The sequence below is a fragment of the Eurytemora carolleeae genome, unplaced genomic scaffold, assembly GCF_000591075.1.
Source record: "Eurytemora carolleeae unplaced genomic scaffold, Eaff_2.0 scaffold2031, whole genome shotgun sequence".
Classification (NCBI taxonomy): domain Eukaryota; kingdom Metazoa; phylum Arthropoda; class Copepoda; order Calanoida; family Temoridae; genus Eurytemora; species Eurytemora carolleeae.
The window spans coordinates 1-20,729 of NW_019397967.1; the positions used below are offsets into that span (position 1 = coordinate 1).

The 20,729-nt window shown below is 30.9% G+C and overlaps 1 protein-coding gene across 1 annotated transcript; it reads left to right on the forward strand.

Annotated features, from left to right (window-relative positions):
- Positions 1-6,037: 6,037 nt before the first annotated feature.
- LOC111716478 (uncharacterized) lies at positions 6,038-17,859 on the forward strand. Its single transcript, XM_023491933.1, has 9 exons — positions 6,038-6,137; positions 9,388-9,462; positions 10,418-10,478; positions 12,017-12,097; positions 12,811-12,845; positions 13,506-13,559; positions 14,385-14,419; positions 16,378-16,627; positions 17,450-17,859. Exons 1-9 carry the CDS (start codon positions 6,118-6,120, stop codon positions 17,469-17,471), a joined length of 633 nt encoding a protein of 210 aa, XP_023347701.1. The 5' UTR covers positions 6,038-6,117; the 3' UTR covers positions 17,472-17,859.
- The last annotated feature ends 2,870 nt before the right edge of the window (positions 17,860-20,729 follow it).

Below are 20,729 nucleotides of genomic sequence, written 5' to 3' on the forward strand. Positions count from 1 at the left end.
AGAAAACCAGTTGAAAATTTAAAGAAAGGTCACTGAGTACATTTTTCTAAACTTTACAAACTGCCAACGTAATACAACTTAGTTTTTAATTTGATTATTTGACAACGCATCACATTCACATTCTCAACTCGACCTTGACATAATAAAATCACTATAATCAGCTGCGTCATCCTTTCAATGATTGAAAATCCGTTATTTGAGAAAGTAACGGATTTTTAATCACTGATTTTTTGTCGCAGATTAAAAATCGTTAAATAATGAAATTACTTTTAATCAGTGACAAAAAATCCGTTTTTTGAGAAAGTAACGGATTTATAATCACTGATTTTTTGTCGTTAAATTAGATACTTTTAATACCTTACTTAGAGACAATTTATCGTTAATTTACGGATTTTTTCTCTTTTATATTTTCAGATTTTTAATACGTAAGTAAGCGACAAAAAGTCTGTAACTAAAGGATTATTTGTCGCAGATTATTAACATTTTGATCTTAAGGATACAGTGATGCATAACAAACATATTTATGTTTCTATAATGAAAATCAGTATACAGTTTTTGATTTACTGTCAAATAACTCTAATACCTTAGAACAAGAATTTGTCCTTACTTTTACTATACACCTTTAACCTCAGCTATGAAGTAGGTTTGTAAAACAGAGACAGCTAAGGTTTTTACAGAGTCTAAAAGTGGATTATGTCTAGAACCAACATGTAGATTTTTAGAAATCCCTGTTTAGCCCTTTAAGAGAAAATTTCATTTAAACTGTGATGTGTAGTTTAGACTGAAATAAGGCGTTTGACTTAAAAGTTTTCAAGGTATAATTAGGCAATCCAAAGTGTTTTGAGCTTTTCTACTTAATTATTATCATTATCGTTATCTATATATATACTTTGTAAGTCTGTCTGTCAGTTTGTATCCATTAAACGTCAAAACGACTAAACCAATCAGGTCCAAATTTTTTTGTTGGACCTCGCGTGACCCCAGAGAAGGTTTATGATGGTCGAATTTTAAAAAGTTAGATTTTTCAACAGTTTGAAAATCCACGATTTTTTTTATAAAATCCGCAAATATTGTTTTAGTTTTTGTTTTACAATGTATACAAAGAAAACAGCCTAGTATGATAAATTATCAATGTAGAATTCACAAATCGGTTTCCTAATTTACCTCACGAAATAATCCCCCTACATCATCATTGACATTCCCTCAATCTTGGACCTCCTCCCTCCCCCCCCCAACAAAATTTTACTCCCAATTATCCATCTATTCAGACTAGGGAAAATAAATCTATTGTTGGAAGCGTTGCATCTTCAGCCAAATTTGAACATTAGTTCTCATTTGGCAGAAATCTCCTCCAGATGGTAAAACTTTTATGTTTTATTTAATCTTTGATTTCTTCATCTTAGCAGAAGAGCGAGCGTGCAGCACAGTCATAGGTGGAATTACTTTGCAATCAACCAATGAGAGCAAGTAAAACAATCCCAATCAGAAATTAGCCTATTGGCTGGATTTCAGTGGTTAAGGGCTCTCATTGGTTTAACTAACTTTTCCACCTTTCTCACATGTCAGAAGGTGCAATTGATATGATCATGAATGTTTCCCCGGGTTTTTACAAAGTTTGTCCCAAAGGGCTCAGGCGTTGAATCCAACCAATATCTGAAACAAAAGTTTCTCTCGTCGGTTTATTATTCTGCAAACTTTAAACAGTAATAGTTTTCCTATCATTTATTCCTTCATGTTGTAAGTTTGAAATTTGACATCTTTAAAATTATATAAACGGTTATTGTGGTAAATACAACTCTGAAACTTGTAAACAGCCTCATCCAATTTGTATACAGCCTCGACTTGCAAGTGTTGCATCGACTTGACCTTGGTTTTACAATGCCAACTCACTTATACATTTTAAGCAAAATACTACGTGCACATCTTGGTTTGCAGTGCAGTGGTACATCTGAAGTTTACGCTGAAACCAGGATTAATTAAGTTTACGCTGAAACAAGGATTAATTAAGTTTACGCTGAAACCAGGATTAATTAAGTTTACGCTGAAACCAGGATTAATTAAGTTGGTGGACAAAGTTTCAGTTGGAAGTGGTAGTTAAACTTCTTTTCTTTCATTTAAAGGGACTGTATGCGCAATTTCAAGTGACTCTCCACCAAAAAAGGCGATGCCCTGTTTACAAAGATCAAGTATGAATTGGATACCAATGTTTTTTTTTAATTGTTTATTTTCATTTTCGGTTTCTCTACGAAAGCGACCTGCTCATTTTTTGTTCAATAGAAACAATGGAAAAAATCGCATTATTGGAAATTGAATTTTGTTGGAGGCAAATTTTTGAAATTCTGATCATTGAAAAACCTTCCCTGGGGTCATGTGGGATACCATAAAAAATTTGGGCCGGATCTGTTCAGCTATTTTGACGTTTATTGGATACAAACAAACAGACACCCACCCAGACAAGCAAAGTGTTTATATGTATAGATGGATTAACATTGGAAGATTTGGCCAAATCTTTAAAGGAATTGAATCTCTGTAACAAAATCAAATATTTAAACCCCAATATTTTTAGAACCCGATGTTGTAAACCTTTGATATTTCAAACTCTGATTATTTGATTTAACAGAATTCCTAGTTTGAAACCCGTCAGGACAAATGGAGGAAAATGTACGCTAGATTGTGACGTATGTATTTAGGTTAATCAACTACACTGATCATTGTTATTAGGTGCAGTACGTGGAAAAGGGATTTGAAAATAAACCAAAATTTCGCTGAGGGGGGGGATTTTATTCATGGACTATTTGGGTTAAAATCATACATGATAAAATGGAAAATGAAGACAACTTCTCATAAATATACAGTGCTCCCCAAAATAAATTGGTAAGTATTGGCGACTTTTCAAAATATCCAGTGCTCTCCAAAATAATATGGAAAATGAAGACGACTTCTTATAAATATTCAGTGCTCCCCCCAAAAAATATAGTAGGAATAGACGACTTCTCTTAAATATTAAGTGCTCTCCAAAATAAAGTGGAAAATAAAGACGACTTGTATTAAATAAACAGTCCTTCCGAAAATTGAATGGTAAAGATTGGTGGCTTTTGATAAATATACGGTAATAAAAGGTTGATGTGAAGACGACTTTTCTTTAATATGCAATCTATTTTTCAAGAAGCACTGTATATTTATGAAAATTCATCATCACTTACCATATCATTTTGAGGAGCTCTGTATATTTATGAGTAGTCGTCTATGCTTACCATATCATTTTGGGGAGCACTGAATATTTCTGAGAAGTAGTCTATGCTTACCATCTTATTTTGGGGAGCACTGTATATTTATAAGAAGTTTTCAATGCTTGTTATTTTATTTAGGGAAGCACTGTATATTTTGAGAAGTCACCAATGCTTACCATTTTATTTTGGGGAGCACTGTATATTTATGAGAAGTTGTCTTCATTTACCATTTTATCATGTATGATTAAGGTGAAGAAAAAGTTACAATTCTTTTTATAACCCAAATAGTCCATCAATAAAATCACCCCCCCCCCCCCACGAAATTTTGGTTTATTTTCAAATCCCTTTTCCACTTACTGCACCTAATAACAATGATCTGTGTAGTTGATTAACCTAAATACATACGTCACAATCTAACGTACATTTTCCTCCATTTGTCCTGACGGGGTTTGAAATATCTAAGGTCTACAACATTTGGTTGCAAAGATATAGTGATTAGAAAATCAGAGTTTGTGGCAAAGACTCAATTCCTTTACATGGATTTTTTAAAGGAAATTCCTCCAAGTATACAATTTCTCCAAACATGCAATTTTAAAAAAAAATTTGCATTCATCCTTTTTTCATTTTTCTTCGCAAATCTTTTCTACTTCTCTTTAAATTTTCAATTTTATCCCATCCCCCCCTTTTATCCTTACAGTCATTCTCTGAAGGCAAAAAACTTTTTTCTTGGAAATCATCATCTCCTCTTGCTTTTTCTTGTAATATCAATCTAACCTAGGAAAATTTTTATTGCGGTGGAGGTGTGATTTCAAGAAACCCGGCTGATAGAAATATATTTTCTTGAGTGAGTGTTCGGTGGGAGGGGCCTATAGATTAAATTCTCTAACATACTTTCTGATATTTTTTGTTATGCTCCCCCTTGGTTTACATTTATGCATATTATATATATTTGGTTTGTGCGTATGTAACCAACAAACGTCTAAACGATTGGGCTCACATTACGAGACCCCAGAAGAGGTTTTTTGACTGGTCAATATTGTAAAATTTTTCTAAAAGATGTTTATTTTTTTTCTCTAAAATTTATCAAGTAAAAAAACAGTAAGGCCGCTAAATTGTTAGTATTGTGATAATTAAGAAAACGACGGCTTTAGAAAGCCAAACATTTTAGCATTATTCAAATTTTTCTTTTTTTTTGAAATCGGTAAACATTTCCATTAATGGTGTCTCCACCTTATCCATTTTGTTGTTTCTTCAATTTTCCAACAGGTTTGGTTTCCTTAATCCTATCCCTGCTGGTGTACTTGAAAACCAGGATATGCTGGGGGGGGGGGGTTAAATTTGACCTCTCACTTCTAAATCCCATGTTTAATGTATACATATTACAAATGGTACTTGTGCTGTACTTTTATAATCTGCTAAACAAATTGCAAATTTGCAAAAATAGATTTTGTTGTTGCAGAATTCAGTTATATTGTAAAAATGTTTGCAAAAAAAATGTCCAAAAAAATGATAAAATAATATACATTTAAAAAAAAAATGGATGTTGGATATCGGGTTCAATGCTAGATCTCCTCTGGTTATTAATCTCCAGATTAAATTTTGCTTGTTCTCCTCTTGTTATTAATCTACAGATAAAATAATGCTTGTTCTCCTCTTGTTATTAATCTACAGATTAAAAAATGCTTGTTCTCCTCTTGTTATTAATCTACAGATTGATTAACTGATCCGGATTAAGGATATCCCATTCTAAAGTGTTCAACTCTGATGTGTAAAAAACTTTCTTTTGACAGGTTGTATGTAAATAATTTGCGAAAATTTCTTTGCAAAACTTGTGCAATCCGTTTCCTTATGTCAAAGGCTTTCCAAAAAGCTCAAATTTATCAAAATCTGACACCCGAAAGTGGGTAAAAACAAAGATTTAGTTTGTTACAGAAAAAAGTAGTCATTCATGCAGTGCACCCGAGGACTCAGGCGGTAATATAAAAGTCCTGTTTTAGACCTAAAGGGAGGGCTATGGGTATTTAGGAAAAGTCAGAGAATGTTAACAACCTCAGACCAATACTGTTTGAGTTATGTAAGGAATTGGGTTAAAGGGACTGTGAGCAATATTTCAAGTGACCCTCCATGCGAAGAGTCGACGATGCGCGATTTACAACGGTGCCCTTGAAAGCTTTGTCTGATAAAGTATGAATTAGATTTCAATGTTTTGCTTCTGAAAAAATTTATTTTATTTGCGTTTTCTCTGCGAAAGTGACTTGTATTATATGAAACAACGGAGAAACTTACAGAAATAAACACCTTGTGAGTCAGAAACACGACGATATTATCCACATTTTTGATCCGAATAAGATGTCAAGGGTTTCGTAATAAAAAGGGCATTTGCATCTTTGCATGAAGGGTCACTTGAAATTACGCTTACAGTCCCTTTAATCCTTCTTTAGATTGCTGGAATGAAATAGAAGGAGTCTGAGTATGACAAGATAAAATTCAAACTTTACTTTTGCTCTGATTTTGACATCAAACATATTTGCAACTTCTGCATTTAAGCATTTCTCCGCGGCTTAAATTTAAGCCGTGGCTCAAATATGGTTGGTTCCACTTAAAATTGTATTAGATTTTTCAAGATTTATGCCGGCGCTGAGTTGAAACCAGTTTTAGAGGGATTTCATACGCGGCTTAGATTCATTAAATTCGGACATGGATTTATTTTACACTTTTTCAACATTGTGGATAAAAATAGAAAAAAAAGTATTTTCTTCTAGTGTAAATTTCATATTTTAAAGAATTCTAAGATCTAGGTTTGTATTTTAGTTCGCTTGACTACGTGACGTCACTTCACCCTGGAAAAAATGTGCGAATTATAAATTTCCCTTCAGGCACACAGCGAATGACAGCACTTGCTTGGTGGTAAGCAAATGACATTTTTTTGCAACAAGTTTTTTGCAACGAGCTCTAATTTGCTTTTAACTAGATTAGTTTTGTTTGACTAAAGCCACCAAGCAAGTTAGTATATTTGCTAGTTTACTTAAACACAAACTGCATGTTTTAAATTAAAGTTTAATTATGCTTAAAGGGACAGTTTGCGTAATTTCAGGTGAACCTCTGTTTATAAATAGTAAGAAATTTTAGAGAAATTGAGTGTTCGCGAAAAATGAAAAGGGGTATAGGCTTAATGCGATAAAAAAGCTCTTTTGATCGCTACTAAGGAGAAAATTGTTAAAAACGGCTCATACCGAAGAACGTAGTGTCCATACAAATTCAGAAAGATGCAACATTCAACTCGGATCGTAAACAAATCAATTTAATTCCAAACAAATCATTCAGATATTACAAACAATAGTCATCGATTCTTTTTCGACGCATTCATAAACATTTATTCCTGTTTAGAGGATTTTTGATGATGAGGACGGCATTTTCATATTTTCCGGGAATCTTCGAAAATCTAACGCAAGCGAAAATTATAAAAAAAAATCAAAAATTTTATGAAATATTAACTATATACGAATGCGTCGAAAAATAATCGATGACTTCTGTTTGTAATATCTGAATGATTTGTTTGGAATTAAATTGATTTGTTTACGATCCGAGTTGAATGTTGCATCTTTCCGAATTTGTATGGACGCTGCATTCTTTGGTGTGAGTCGTTTTTAACAATTTTCTCCTTATAGACGCAACAGATAGTTGTAAGATTAGTAGCGTTAGTTATCGCATTTAAGCCTTTACCCCCTTTCATTTTTCGCGAACACTCCCTTTAAAGCTAGTTTAAAGACGACGATATCTTCCTCACTCCGATGAAGGTTTAAAAAGCACATGCCAGCATCTGGCCTGAAAGCATAATATCACGTGACCATAATGGAAAAATGGTCATGCTTGATTCACAACAGTGCCTTTTTTACCTATTTACGATAAAAAATGTGGAAGATATTGCTGTTTTTCTAGGTTTAAAACTGATAATCCTGTTTGTTTTTCTTCTGTAGACATGCTAAAGCCACTTTTGCAGAAAACCCACAAGTAAAATGATAAGGTTGCAAAATTACGCACATTAATATATTATTCATGCTTGATCATTTAAAACTTTCAAGGGTACTGTTATGCATGAGTTATTGTTATATTTGTATGGAGGATCACTTGAAATAACGAGAGCAGTCTCTTTAATATTGAAATTGACATGAAATTACGTTGAGAGCTCATTACTTTAAAGTATCTATGATATGAATTGGCAAAAAACGGGTTAAGCACATTCTGCAGATTGAGAAACTTCAATGCATAAGGAAATGAGTCTTTGCCACAAATACCAACTTTCTAATACCCATATATCTACAACCAAATGATGTAAACCTTGATATTTCAAACTTATATTGTTTGATGTAGCAGAAGTCATAGTTTGAAATATCTAAGGTCTACGCCATTGGGTTGTTAATATATAGGGATTTAAAATTCAGAGTTTGTGGCAAAAACTCAATTCCTTTGCAGATTTAAAATTTTAAAATTGTTGAAAAATTTAATAATACAGTAATATTTAAATTCTTTCCCTTCTTCTATTAAATCCGGAATGAAATTGAGTATTTTATTGCCTTTATATTCTTCTAAAATTCTGAGTTGAGGCTCATCGTTATTCTTTCTTTTTATTGAAGCCATTTGTCTTGCAGATATTTCAGTTTTTATTCGAGAAGTTTCTTATTTATTGACAAAAGTATAAGTTAAAAATCTTATATGCATTTTAAAGACATTTTTTATAACAAATTAACAGATAAATATAAAGAATTATAATTATTTATAACACTAATTATTTTGATCTGCAGTGCTGTAAAGTTTTTAGACAGAAATTTTCTCTTTAGCGAGAAGGTTCAACCCTTTTTACGTTATATTTTGTCCCGAGTTGTAGCGAGGAATACTCTAAAGATATCTTGGGAATAGTTCCCAGGAAATTCCCAGGAATTGGTTCGCCGGAACCTTTCTCTTGAAATTTCCAAAGAATTTCCCCAAATTTGGTCGCCATTTTTCCGGTTTTTCTCCGTATTTAGTAACAAGATATTCCCTGGAATTGGTTACGAGAAATTCCTCGGAATATGTTACGAGAAATTCGAGGGAAATGGTTGCACGAAAATCTCCAGCCCGGACAAAACCCCTGTCACTATACCACGGTGTTCATCATAGGAATTTCTCAATGGAGAATCTTTCTCCGAAATTCTCGCGAAAATCTCCAATTTCTGTCGATATTTACACCGGATTTTTCCGCGAATTCCTGGGATTAATAATGAAACATTGTACTGACTTAATGCTGTAACTAAATATATATGTATTATTCAGACAGATTCATAAATATTTGAAATTAAACAACGATATTTTAGCAATCTTATGAGTATCTTATGCTGTTAAAATGCAAATAGTTTTACCAGTAATTGTTGAAGGGTCTGAATCTTCGTATTGCGTCATAGGGCACCCCAAACTAACCAGAGTGAGAAGCATTCGGTATTTTTTATTTGAAATAAAACATGTTTTGGTCTATGATTCAACAATCTTTAAACTATTAAAATTGAAAAATTAAGAAATTATAAATAAACAGATCTGTAATCTGTTTATTTATAATTTTTTTATTCAAAATGTATATACCGACAAAAAAGTACTTAAAAAAAAGGTTACAAAATTATGCATAATGGGTCAAATTGGGATCGAAAGTAACAGCTTTCTGACATATTGACATCACCGTTAAATCCACCTGAGGGCTGGGCAAAGTTCCGTTAATGGAACGGAGATTTTCGAAAATTAACGGAAGTGTCCTTTAAAGAACGGCAAAAAAACCGTTAATTTTTAAAACGTTAACAGAACGGATTTTCAACCAAAAATAGTATTCAATTTGTAAAAAAAATGTTAACGTGTTTTGAAGGTTTTAAATATAGTTTTCTGTTTTTAAAAAGCTGAAATGCTAAGAAAAGAACGATTTCTTAACTGTTCATGTTAAATTAACCATTACGGCTGAGCAGAGAACGAGTTATTTAACAGTTAATGAAATTTCTTAAACCGCTATTGACCGGCACCGTTAACGGTTGTTGAAAATTTTTCGTTAACGCCATTAATAAAATCAAAAACGTTTATTAACGGTAATTTTATTTGTTCTCAAAAATGATGTCCATCTCTAACTGTATGTTGTATTCAGGAAAGCAATGAAAGCAACTGTTGTACTCTTCTTCTTCCTGGGAATGAGTAGTCTACTCTTCTGCATAAATCCAAGGTAAACGTATGCTCGATACCCGAATAGCCCATCCTAGTCACAGCGCTCGTACCCCGATCGTATCCTGCGGCACTTGGGAAAATGCCTAACACCTGAATATCTATATATATAAATATAAATATAAAGTAGTACTCTCTGTTTGGGGTTTTGAACCTTTTGGTCAATTTTTCTTAAATTTTAATTGCAGAACAAATATTCTTTTTAAGGGTCCTAGTCACAGCGCTTGCATCCTGCGGCCCTTGGGAAAATGCCTAACACCTGAATATCTATATATATAAATATAAATATAAAGTAGTACTCTCTGTTTGGGGTTTTGAACCTTTTGGTCAATTTTTCTTAAATTTTAATTGCAGAACAAATATTCTTTTTAAGGGTCCTAGTCACAGCGCTTGCATCCTGCGGCCCTTGGGAAAATGCCTAACACCTAAACATCTCTCTATATATATATATATACATATATATGAATTTTAATTGGAAGAATTTAAACAAATATATTTTTTTAAAAGTCTTCTGCTATTTCGACAGAACTGTGTTTTGGGCAGAATAAATAATGAATAAAACTTTTAAGATAAAGCTAATAAAAATAATCTATTATGAATTTAAATCATTGTTTTTATAAAACCAATCTAGTCAAAACCTTAAAAAATATTTTTTTTGAGTTAATTCAAGTGATTTCACAATTAAAGAATAGGTTTTCTGATTGACAACGGTACCCTTAAACATCTATATGAGGAACAGAGAGGAAGATATCGTTGTTTTTCTGAAAACGTTTTTAGTTAAATTCCCCAATTGTCTCTGAAGTATACATTCGCTAATAACTTTGATAGAGAAATCATTTAAAGAAATGTTTCGATAATATCATTCATCTTGGATCTAACAAACACTGAACCCTGATCTAATTATAGGGTCACAGGAAATTACGCATCCAGTCTCTTTAATTTAATTTTGTGTGCAGGGATGGGGGACCATATGAAGATGCTTATATGGTCACTAATGCAGTTCTTAAAGGACTTCAGGTACTTTTATTATGCATCATTAGTAGTACGACTTTGTGACCGCGTAGTTCCTCTAGTTCTTATTTTACGAACAAGTATCTAAGGAACTCGCAACATACTCCGATTTAATATTCTTATATCATTGCAACCTGAATGCGAGAACCTTTGATATTTTAAAATTAGACTAATTGACCTAAAAATTTCAGAATTTGAAATATCTAAGGTCTACGACATCAGGTTGACGAGATGTTTGGATTAGAAAATTTGAATTTTTGGCCAGTGTTCGAGTGTTCAGTTTCTTTATTTGTTTACATATTAAAGATATGTTTGTTCTTCTCAAAAGCTCTTCAATACAAATTATTTTTAAATAAAAAAATAAGATTTCAAACTTTACAATATTTATTTTGGTCTCTAATTCACTTGCATTCGTACATTTTCTAATAAATAAAGGAAGTATAAAAATTTGTTTTTTCAATACTCCTTTTCTCCAGCCTTGGTCATAGTTTTCAATACTCCTTTCCTCCAGCCTTGGTCATAGTTTTCAATACTCCTTTCCTCCATCCTTGCTTATAGTTTTCAATACTCCTTTTCTCCAGCCTTGCTCATAGTTTTCAATAGTCCTTTTCTCCAGCCTTGCTTATAGTTTTCAATACTCCTTTCCTCCATCCTTGGTCATAGTTTTCAATACTCCTTTCCTCCATCCTTGCTCATAGTTTTCAATACTCCTTTTCTCCAGCCTTGGTCATAGTTTTGAATTTTATATGTTTTTCTTTTCTTAACTTTTCTAATTATTTTTAAACTTTGAATTTAGTATTGAATTACCAAGATATAAAATACAAAACGATGAATGCTAAAGATGCTTCATTATTTGAAATTTTTTTTTTTTCAAAACTAAATTAGATTTTCAATACAGGGTTACCCACAAAGAATGATACGATTGTAAGATAATTTACTGTCTGTTTACCTAGATTTATGATTCCAAGTTTTTTTTATCTAATTATTGAATAAGTCGTAACAAAATTATATTTATATTATTCGTCATGCTGAAACAGTTTCAAGTCGTCTTTACAGTCTCATCCTCTGTTGGTAACCCTGTAATTTATATGTTTTCTGACAAGCAACCTTTTAACTTGTTTAATATTTTTTTCAAGAAATTATCTAAATTTTGAAAAACATTTTAAAAAACAACAGTTCATATTGTAAAAGTCAATAAAAATATAAAAAAAAACTTTCAACAGTATTTGCAGAAATATTTTTAAAATTTTCGGAAATATTTTTACAAAATTTGTTTATTTTCTTCCAAAAAATTTATTTACATGGGTCGTCCTATAAATCAATACAATAACGACATTTATTGATTTAAATTTCAATTTCTTCTAAGCTTACGAACAACATGGAGACACATAAATATGAAAACAAAAAGAAGCTGTTAATTAACAGCTTCTTTTTGGGGCATTTGTGAACTTGCATATTGAAGAAACCTTGTTAGAAATTAAAACTTAAATATAAAATGCGTTTTCCTTGTAGTGTTATAAACGCCGACATTATTTTATATTTAGGGCACCGTGGTCAGTATATTTTACTGTGCGCTCTCACAAGATGTTAGAACTGCAATCACCAAGAAATGGTTTCAGTACAAGGTTTATATTTTAATTTTGTCTACTTTATCATTCATGCTCAGTGGTCACTTTAGTGGAAATTTCATTTTAGCATTACTATCAAGTAATCAATTTGCTATAATGTTTAATAAGTTTAATTGATTTCCATATTTTCTAAACTATTTCTAATCTCTCTCCCACCTGCTCCAAAGCTTGTTATATGTAAAAATGTCCAAATTGTATTAAAACAAGTGCTCGAACAATTTCTAAATTTGAATTAATAAAAAATGGTGTTTGTAATGAATTACTAATTTTAATCTGAGATGTTTAAGTTTGAGCAGAAAAATTCAATTAAAAAATTAAACGAGTTAAATTTTAATTTCAAAAGTTGCCACCTTTAAGACTCACAGAAAACCTCGGTCGGTTTACTTAACAAAACCAGTTTAATTAAGTAGTTGAGATGAAATCCGAAATTAGTTTAGAAATTGAAAATCCCAAAACCATTTACTAAAGCTAGTTGCAATTTCCTGGGAACAACTCTGTAAACAAGGGGATAATGTGCTAAGTTAATTCCTTTGCAAGGAAATCCCCCTTATTGGGAAATTGCACTTTACAAAAAAAGTTCCAAATTGAAATATTTTCAAAACCCCCTTAAATGCATTTATGAAAATAAATATGTTTTTTTCAAGCAAAAAAAAACAGTTTCAGATTTCATTCAATTTTTTTGTTAGATTTTTAAAACTTTTTTACTTTAGGTTCGGTATGATCAGAAGAGAGAGAGTTCCTTACGGTAAAAACTAAACATTTTCATGTTAAAAGGGTCGTGAGCTTAATTTCAAATAATTCATCATGCAAAAATGACAATTCTCGATTCACAACAGTACCTTTATCTAATCAATAATGTGGAAGATATTGATGTTTTTCTAGGTCTTTAATTGGATCTTGCAATTGTTCTACATTTTCTCCTGCAGTAGAAATGCAAAATTCACTGATTTGTAGAGAAACCACAATTAAAATAATTAGTTTTCAAAATTATAAACATTAAGATCTGATTCACACATCATCAGACAAAGCTTTTAAGGGTGAAACGGACATTAATCTTTTCATGGAGGGTCACTTGAAATTAACTTACAGTCTCTTTAAAGGGACTTCCGGCGTAATTTTGCAAGTCACATATTTAGAGAAAACCCATTGGAAATCGTTAATTTTTAGAAACAAAAAGAATATCTCTATAGTTCATGGTTTTATGGTTCAAAAGGTACTGTTTGTAATTTTCAAATTAGGGTTACTTGAAAATGCATCAAAGCTAACCAATAAGAAAACATAAGCTGAAGAAAGACAACGTTAAGTGTTTAAGGGAGTGTCTAGCTAGACACGGTAGTTGAGCGGAGAGTGGAGTATATATTGTAGAGAATTTTTTATATATATAATTTGAAATGTTTATTTCCAGGCAACAGAGCAGGCAGCAATGCATACGTTTTGGAGGTCATTCCAGCGCTATAAGGTGTTGGTTTTTATATATATATATATATATATATATAGAAATTGAGTGTTCGCGAAAAATGAAAAGGGGTATAGGCTTAATGCGATAAAAAAGCTCTTTTGATCGCTACTAAGGAGAAAATTGTTAAAAACGGCTCATACCGAAGAACGTAGTGTCCATACAAATTCAGAAAGATGCAACATTCAACTCGGATCGTAAACAAATCAAACTGCTGGGGGTCTCCTGGGGGTGACATAGGCAAAAAATCGAATATTCTCTCTCTCAAATTGTATAAGAAAGTTTAGTGATATATTACGCAGGACGTACAACTCTTAATTTGTTTACCGTCCTGTACCCTCCTATAGCATTAAAACAAAATGTAATTCTTAAAATCATGGTTCCTTCCCAGGTTTATCGTTTTCAAAATTGATCGGATTCGTTTAGGATTTTTCAAACTGACTAACATTCGTTTTTAGAAAAAACGAACTGTTAAAACTAACGAAGTGTTGGTTTCAATCTTTTAAAAATGTGAAATGATTTGAAATAACTATAGTTTTTATGCAAAAACAATCATTTTTGTTTAAATTTTATTTAAAATTTTTTCTCGTTTGCAGATTCAAATTTATATCTTTCACTAAAATACGATCGTTTTTCCATTTTTGAAAACGATCGTTTTGAAAACTATCGTTTTCTTCAAAACGATCGTTTCGTTTACAGGTTTTTTCATCGCTAACGGAACAAAACTAACTTTAAAAAAATCAAAACAGCCCATCCCTACCCCCAGCCTGTTTAGGGTTAACAGAGGGTCAAATGAAATATCATAGTTTTAAAGTCACTTTTATCTAGGAAAGATGGCGTGGAACAGAACTCCCCTTGTTTAGGTAATTTCTTAATTTTTTCTCTTTTTATGAGAAGAAAAGTCTTTATTATTTAACTTAGTTAATAGGTTCATTTAAGTAAATTTGCAATTATTTGTACGTTATCATTTTAAAGTTAAACAATAAAGCAAACACAATTTTATTCGAATTTTAGTTTTTCAAATTATGTTTTATTTAAAAACCGTTTTAAACATTTATCGTCAAAAAAGAATCAAAAAACCGTTCTATTGTACATTCTTTATTCTTTACAACACTCTAAACAGCTCTGAAATATCAAAATTAATAACTTGTGCCATTTTATTTAAAACCCTATTTAACCTGACGTCTGGTTTACTGACTGGTTGCCTGGGGCGGGGGGTCATATTTTCTTTTTTCTAATATTTATTGCGAAATCTAGTTATTAGGCAAAAAATTAGCAAAAAGAAAATTGCGCAAATTGCAACAAATTTTAAATATTTGAAAAGCCCTTGACCCAGCAAATTCAAAGATGCAAAAACATTTGCAAAATTTTTAAAACCTAATGTATTCAAGAAAAACTGAAAATGTGCAAATTCCCTTTAAAGGCGTCTTTTCAAAAATTTGTGCAACATTTCTTTGCAAAAATTGTGCAATTTGCTTGCTTTTGTTATAGGGTTTTCAAAGAGCTGTAAAATGTTGAAATTTAATAACGGAAATTGGTCTAAATATAGATCAAGTCTGATGTATGTAAAATAAGACATTTAGGCAGAATGACTTAGGACTTAGGCAGTATGTATAAAAGCCCAGCTTTTAGCCTTAGGTGAGGGGAATGTGTTACTTAGAAAAGCCAGAAAATTTGTTTATAAGTTTTCAAACTAAATTTTTATTTAATAGCAATTTCGAATGGCAACCATTTCATGCTTTTAGTTGCAAATAAAAAAAATAGATTTTTATTTACAACACAGAATTAAAACTGTGTTGTTAGACAAATTGTATGTTATATTGAAAATACACTTGCAGTTTGCAATATATCTAAACAAGTGTAATTGTATGTTATATTGAAAATACACTTGCAGTTTGCAATATATCTAAACAAGTGTAATTGTATGTTATATTGAAAATACACTTGCAGTTTGCAATATATCTAAACAAGTGTAATTGTATGTTATATTGAAAATACACTTGCAGTTTGCAATATATCTAAACAAGTGTAATTGGATGTTATATTGAAAATACACTTGCAGTTTGCAATATATCTAAACAAGTGTAATTCTATTTTAAATGAGTTTTGTAAAATGGATACTATTCTAAACAAAGAGAATATAATATATATTAGAGGGGAATTTAGAGAATCTCTCGGTATTAATTTTTTCAGTCCCTTTCAGCCTAAAAGGGAGTTCAAAGTGTACGAATCATGTAAATGTTCACAAATTTATGCAGTAGAGTACATTAATACACTATACAGTATGTTCCCTAGACTATCCATTTCAACTTGGAATTTTTTAAAGCTGTTAAATAAACTTTATAATGAATCAGGTGAATAAAAAAACACCATTTATAGTTATAACGGAAGATCATCGTTTGTAATGTGAAAGGCATAGAGTCTATGTGAAATGGTCATTGGTCAATTATGAAACCAGCCTATTTCATAATTTGGTTTTCTTTTAATATTAATTTTAGATTTTTTATAAATGATATTACAGGGCCCAACAGGTTATATAGCATAAATATGTGAAGTACATCTGCAGTATGGAAACAGTACAACAAAATGGCCGTTTTACACTTTTTTTCTAGTAAATTCCCCTCTAATATATATTCTATTCTCTTTGATTCTAAATTTGTCAAGCTTAAAAAGTCCTCTTTTTTATTTGCAAAGTATTTTTGCTAGAATTTTTAAAAGTTATTTACACTTTATGATAAACGACTGCCATCGTAATTTTAAGTGACAATTAAAGAAAGGCATGTCCGATTCACAATCAATTAATCACAATATTAATCTATAGGAAGAAGTGATACTGTAATTACTCACACTATGGAAGGATCTAAACAAGAAGCTCACCCTAGAACCAAATATAGAGCTCAACCTAGAAACCAGGATCAACCTAGAAACCAGAATCAACCTAGAAACCAGGATCAACTTAGAAACCAGGATGAACCTAGAAACCAAGATAAACCTAGAAACCAAGATAAACCTAAAGACCAAGATCACTCAAATATTGAAATGAAAATATTCAGGCATACTCACAATGATAGGTAAATACAAGAATGTAGGGCAAGGAAAGTCAATTGCGGTTGTGTATAATCTGTGTACATATTGAAACCAGTTCTCTCTGGGCGGAATTTGTAAACAATAATAGATGCATCAGTGTTCCTAAAGTATCCGAGGAGGTTAAAAGCATTAAATTTTGATAATTTTGATAATTCACATAATAATTTCCTATGACCAGAATATTTCATTGATTTTTTATGTGAATGATGGATCCCATGCCAGGCTTCGACATCCGTCTTGTGTTTACATTAGCGCCCAGAGACAGTACACTGCAGTACTAAAGATGTGTACACTTCTGAAATGACTTTCCTTGCCTTAATCCTTGGGTAAATACAAAGACAATCAACATATTTTTTTCTTCATTTTTACGTGCTATTGCAACCACTTTTACTTCAAATTTCTTATTATCAGCATTATGCTTTGGTCAAACAAGAAAATTTATGATTGCTTACTTTCAAAATTATTAACTTTAAAATCTTTTGGAAAAGTTCAAAGTGGCAATTTTTTTACGAATTAACCTTTCCAGCATTATTTTACTAGTATTTTATAGAAAAACTTATGAAAAATACCAAATTCTTTTTACAGGTTCGCTTCTCTCAACTTCACAGAAACAAAATCAAACTTTTTCCGGTTTTTATTTTTTACCAATTCTAGAAATTTTTTTATTCACAAGAAATACTATTTTTAGCAGCTTATCCCATTAATTAAAGTGTAAGAAACTTTTTTCAAAATCGTGGATTCAATTAAAAGTTTTGAGAGCTTTCAATTCTTGAACAATCCTCTTTCATCTCAATTTCTTTTTTTAGATCTACTCGAGAACAAGTTTAGAGGGTCAGAGATCAATCAAGAAGAGATTCAACTAGTTTTAAATCATCAAGAAGAGATGTATCTAGTATAAAATCAATTAAGAAGAGGTTTAATAAGTTCAAAATCAATCAAGAAGAGGTTTAACTAGTTTAAAATAAATCAAGAAGAGATTCAACTAGTTTAAAAAACAATCAAGAAGAGATTTTTCTAGTTTTAAATCAATTCAGAAGAGGTTTAATAAGTTTTAAATCAATCAAGAAGAGGTTTATCAAGTTTGAGTTTTTTAAGTAGAGGTTTAACAAGCTTAAAATCAACTAAGAATAGGTTTATTTAGCGTAAAATCATTCAATTTGAGGTTTAACAAGTTTAAAATCAATCAAGAAGAGGTTTAACAAGTTTAAAATAAATAAAAAAGGGATTTATCAAGTTTAAAATTAATCAAGAAGATGTTTAACTAGTTTAAAATAAATCAAGATGAGATTTATCAAGTTTAAAATCAACTAAGAAGAGGTTTAACAAGTTTAAAATAAATCAAGTTTATCAAGTTTATCAAGTTTAAAATTTACCAAGAAGATGTTTAACTAGTTTAAAACCAATCAAGAAGAGGGTTAACTAGTTTGAACCAATCAAGAAGAGGTTTAATAAGCTTAAAATCAACTAAAAAGAGGTTTAACAAGTTCAAAATCACTCAAGAGGAGATTTAACTAGTTTTAAATCGCTTAAGAAGATGTTTAACTAGTTTAAAATTAACTAAGAAGAGATTTATCAAGTTTAAAATCAATCAAGAAAAGGTTTAACTAGTTTAAAACCAATCAAGAAGAGGTTTAACTAGTTTAAAATCAATCAAGAAGAGGTTTAACTAGTTTAAAACACCTTGCCCAGAAAATTTTTAAAATCAAATCGGAAAATTCCACCAATGGTGAATGTCATTTCAGTTTAAAAAACAGAATATGTGTAATGTAAAAATTGTAAAAAAAGTTCTACTTTTCAGTAGTTTCTTTATCTATTTTTAATATCTTTTGTTATAAATGTTGTAAAATTAATATTTTTTTTGATTAAAAATAAATATTTTTTTATAGTTTTCTCATTATAAATACTCCAGTTGCTTTAAGGATTGTTAAATAAACATACAGTGAGAATAAGAAAACTCTGGAACAGGACGTCGACTTTAACTCAAGTTATTACTTTACAAGTCCAATTAACTCGTGACACGTGAATTGTGAAACGTAAACAGACCCATACTACTTAATATGTGGTTTAATAACTTACTAGTAAAGCTATGTGCTGTGTAACAACATCAAATGCACTTCAGTATTGCTTTAATTCGTCTTCCTATCCCACAGTTCTCTGTAGAAAATCAAAAAGTTTGAAAACTTCAAAAAGTCACAATAGCAGTTCGATTTTTCACAAAATATTAGAAAATGATGGTTTAAACACATTCCACTCGATCAAATTATAACATTTTTAGCACAGAGATTCACTTGAAAATACATGTACAGTCCCTTTAAGATTCTATATTTATCCATTCATCTAAAAGTTTTCTATGCATGTGCTTATATTTGCTGACAAATATATATTTCGTGTTTACTAATCAGTGTACTCAGGACCTCAGCATGAAAATCAGAGAAACACGTGCAGCAAACTATACAGCTATTGATTTGGATCATCAGGGGGCAGATTTAATGAATAGTGAGACATTGTTGAACTATCTAGACTAAGTTGAACTACTTATTTTCGGGTTACACTTGTGCATAAGAGAAATCTGCACACTTGTAATTCATCCTTTCATTCATTGATTCATCCTCAAAACATTGTTAACCTATCTAGACCAAGTTGAACCAGTTCTTTTTCGCTAAAATTAGTGGTTCAACTTAGTAGACGAGGTTCAACTAATTTGTGCAATTCATTACTTCTGTGACCTGCAGGGGTAGAAAGGAGCAAATGAAGATTAAATGTTGTTTCACGATTCATTTATTAATTCATTGTTGAACTACTTAGACTTGGTTGAACCTTTTCTTTTTTGCTACAGATTGTAGATCAAGTGGTTCAACTACTTCCTGCAATTCTTTAAATCTCTGATCTAAGGGTTGCATGGAGCAAATATAGACTCAGCTTTGTTTAGATGTTCCTTCCAGAAACTGCAATACACTTTATTTGTAAACAAAGAGGAAATGGTTTCTTTTGCAATTTTTTATAATAATATGGCTTTTTTATTGTTTTACATTGTAATAAACATGTATATTGTAAATACATATTTAAATAGATTAAATACAATAGAATAAAAAATATTTGTATATACATCGTTCTAAAAAATGAAAAAGGTATTGAACGAATTGAAAATGATTTCATGATCGATTACAGCTATGTAACAATTCAATTTCTATAATGATAATTCAGAATAAAATATATAACCAGAGCTGGGAACTTTTGAATGGTGGATATCGGGATTAAGGCTTAATCCACTCTTTTTCTTAATCTGGAGATTAACATAATCTTGCAAGATTATCTTAAAAGTGTATGAAAAACGATAAAATTCAAATTAATATTTAATCATATAAGAAACTGTAGCAGCCAATCAGAGAAAAGCGGGCAACCAATGAGAGAACAGAAATATTCTCATTGGAGAAAACAATTAACGGATATCCAAGGAGAGAGAAAAAGAGTGGATTAAGTTAAGGATTAAAATGAAAAGTTTCCACAATGGATATTCGGATCAAGAAGTCGGGATTAAAGTTTATCCATTCTAAAGTTTTCAGCTCTGTTCTAGAGACGTGAATAGAACCAGTTCTAGAGATGTGAAATTTGAGCCAGTTCTAATGAATTGCATCGTTTTTTAAAATATTTAATTTTTACTGAACGAACGATTTTTTGGAATAATTAAAAAAAACGATTACTTTTTATTCAAGAACGATTTTTAAAAATATTTTTTTTAAATTTTTTTATTTCATTGAATAAACGATTTTATTGAACTTTCCTTCACAGAGAAAACAAACGAAATAGATGAAAAATGAACGTTAAGAAAGAACGAACAGCATGTTTTTGAAGGATTAAAAATGTGATAGAGTTCTATGAAAGAAGAGTTAAACTTACAAAGATACAGGGTGTCCCACGAAGTATGACCGTTGGTGAATAGTTTTCAATGTCTTCTTAACATACTGTATTAGATATTAAAGACTTTTTGCAGTTTATTTCTTTAACAAATTTTTAACTCACATTACAGTGAAATCAATTTTACTATAATATAACTGTCATATAAAAAATGTTATTAGTCTCTTTAGT

Excerpts from the sequence above, each read along its gene's own strand:
- LOC111716478 (XM_023491933.1), top strand. The coding sequence starts at position 6,118 with ATGACAGCACTTGCTTGGTG. Across the intron at positions 13,560-14,384 it reads GGTCATTCCAGCGCTATAAG|GAAAGATGGCGTGGAACAGA; the intron begins GTGTTGGTTTTT and ends ACTTTTATCTAG. Across the intron at positions 14,420-16,377 it reads ACAGAACTCCCCTTGTTTAG|GAAGAAGTGATACTGTAATT; the intron begins GTAATTTCTTAA and ends ATTAATCTATAG.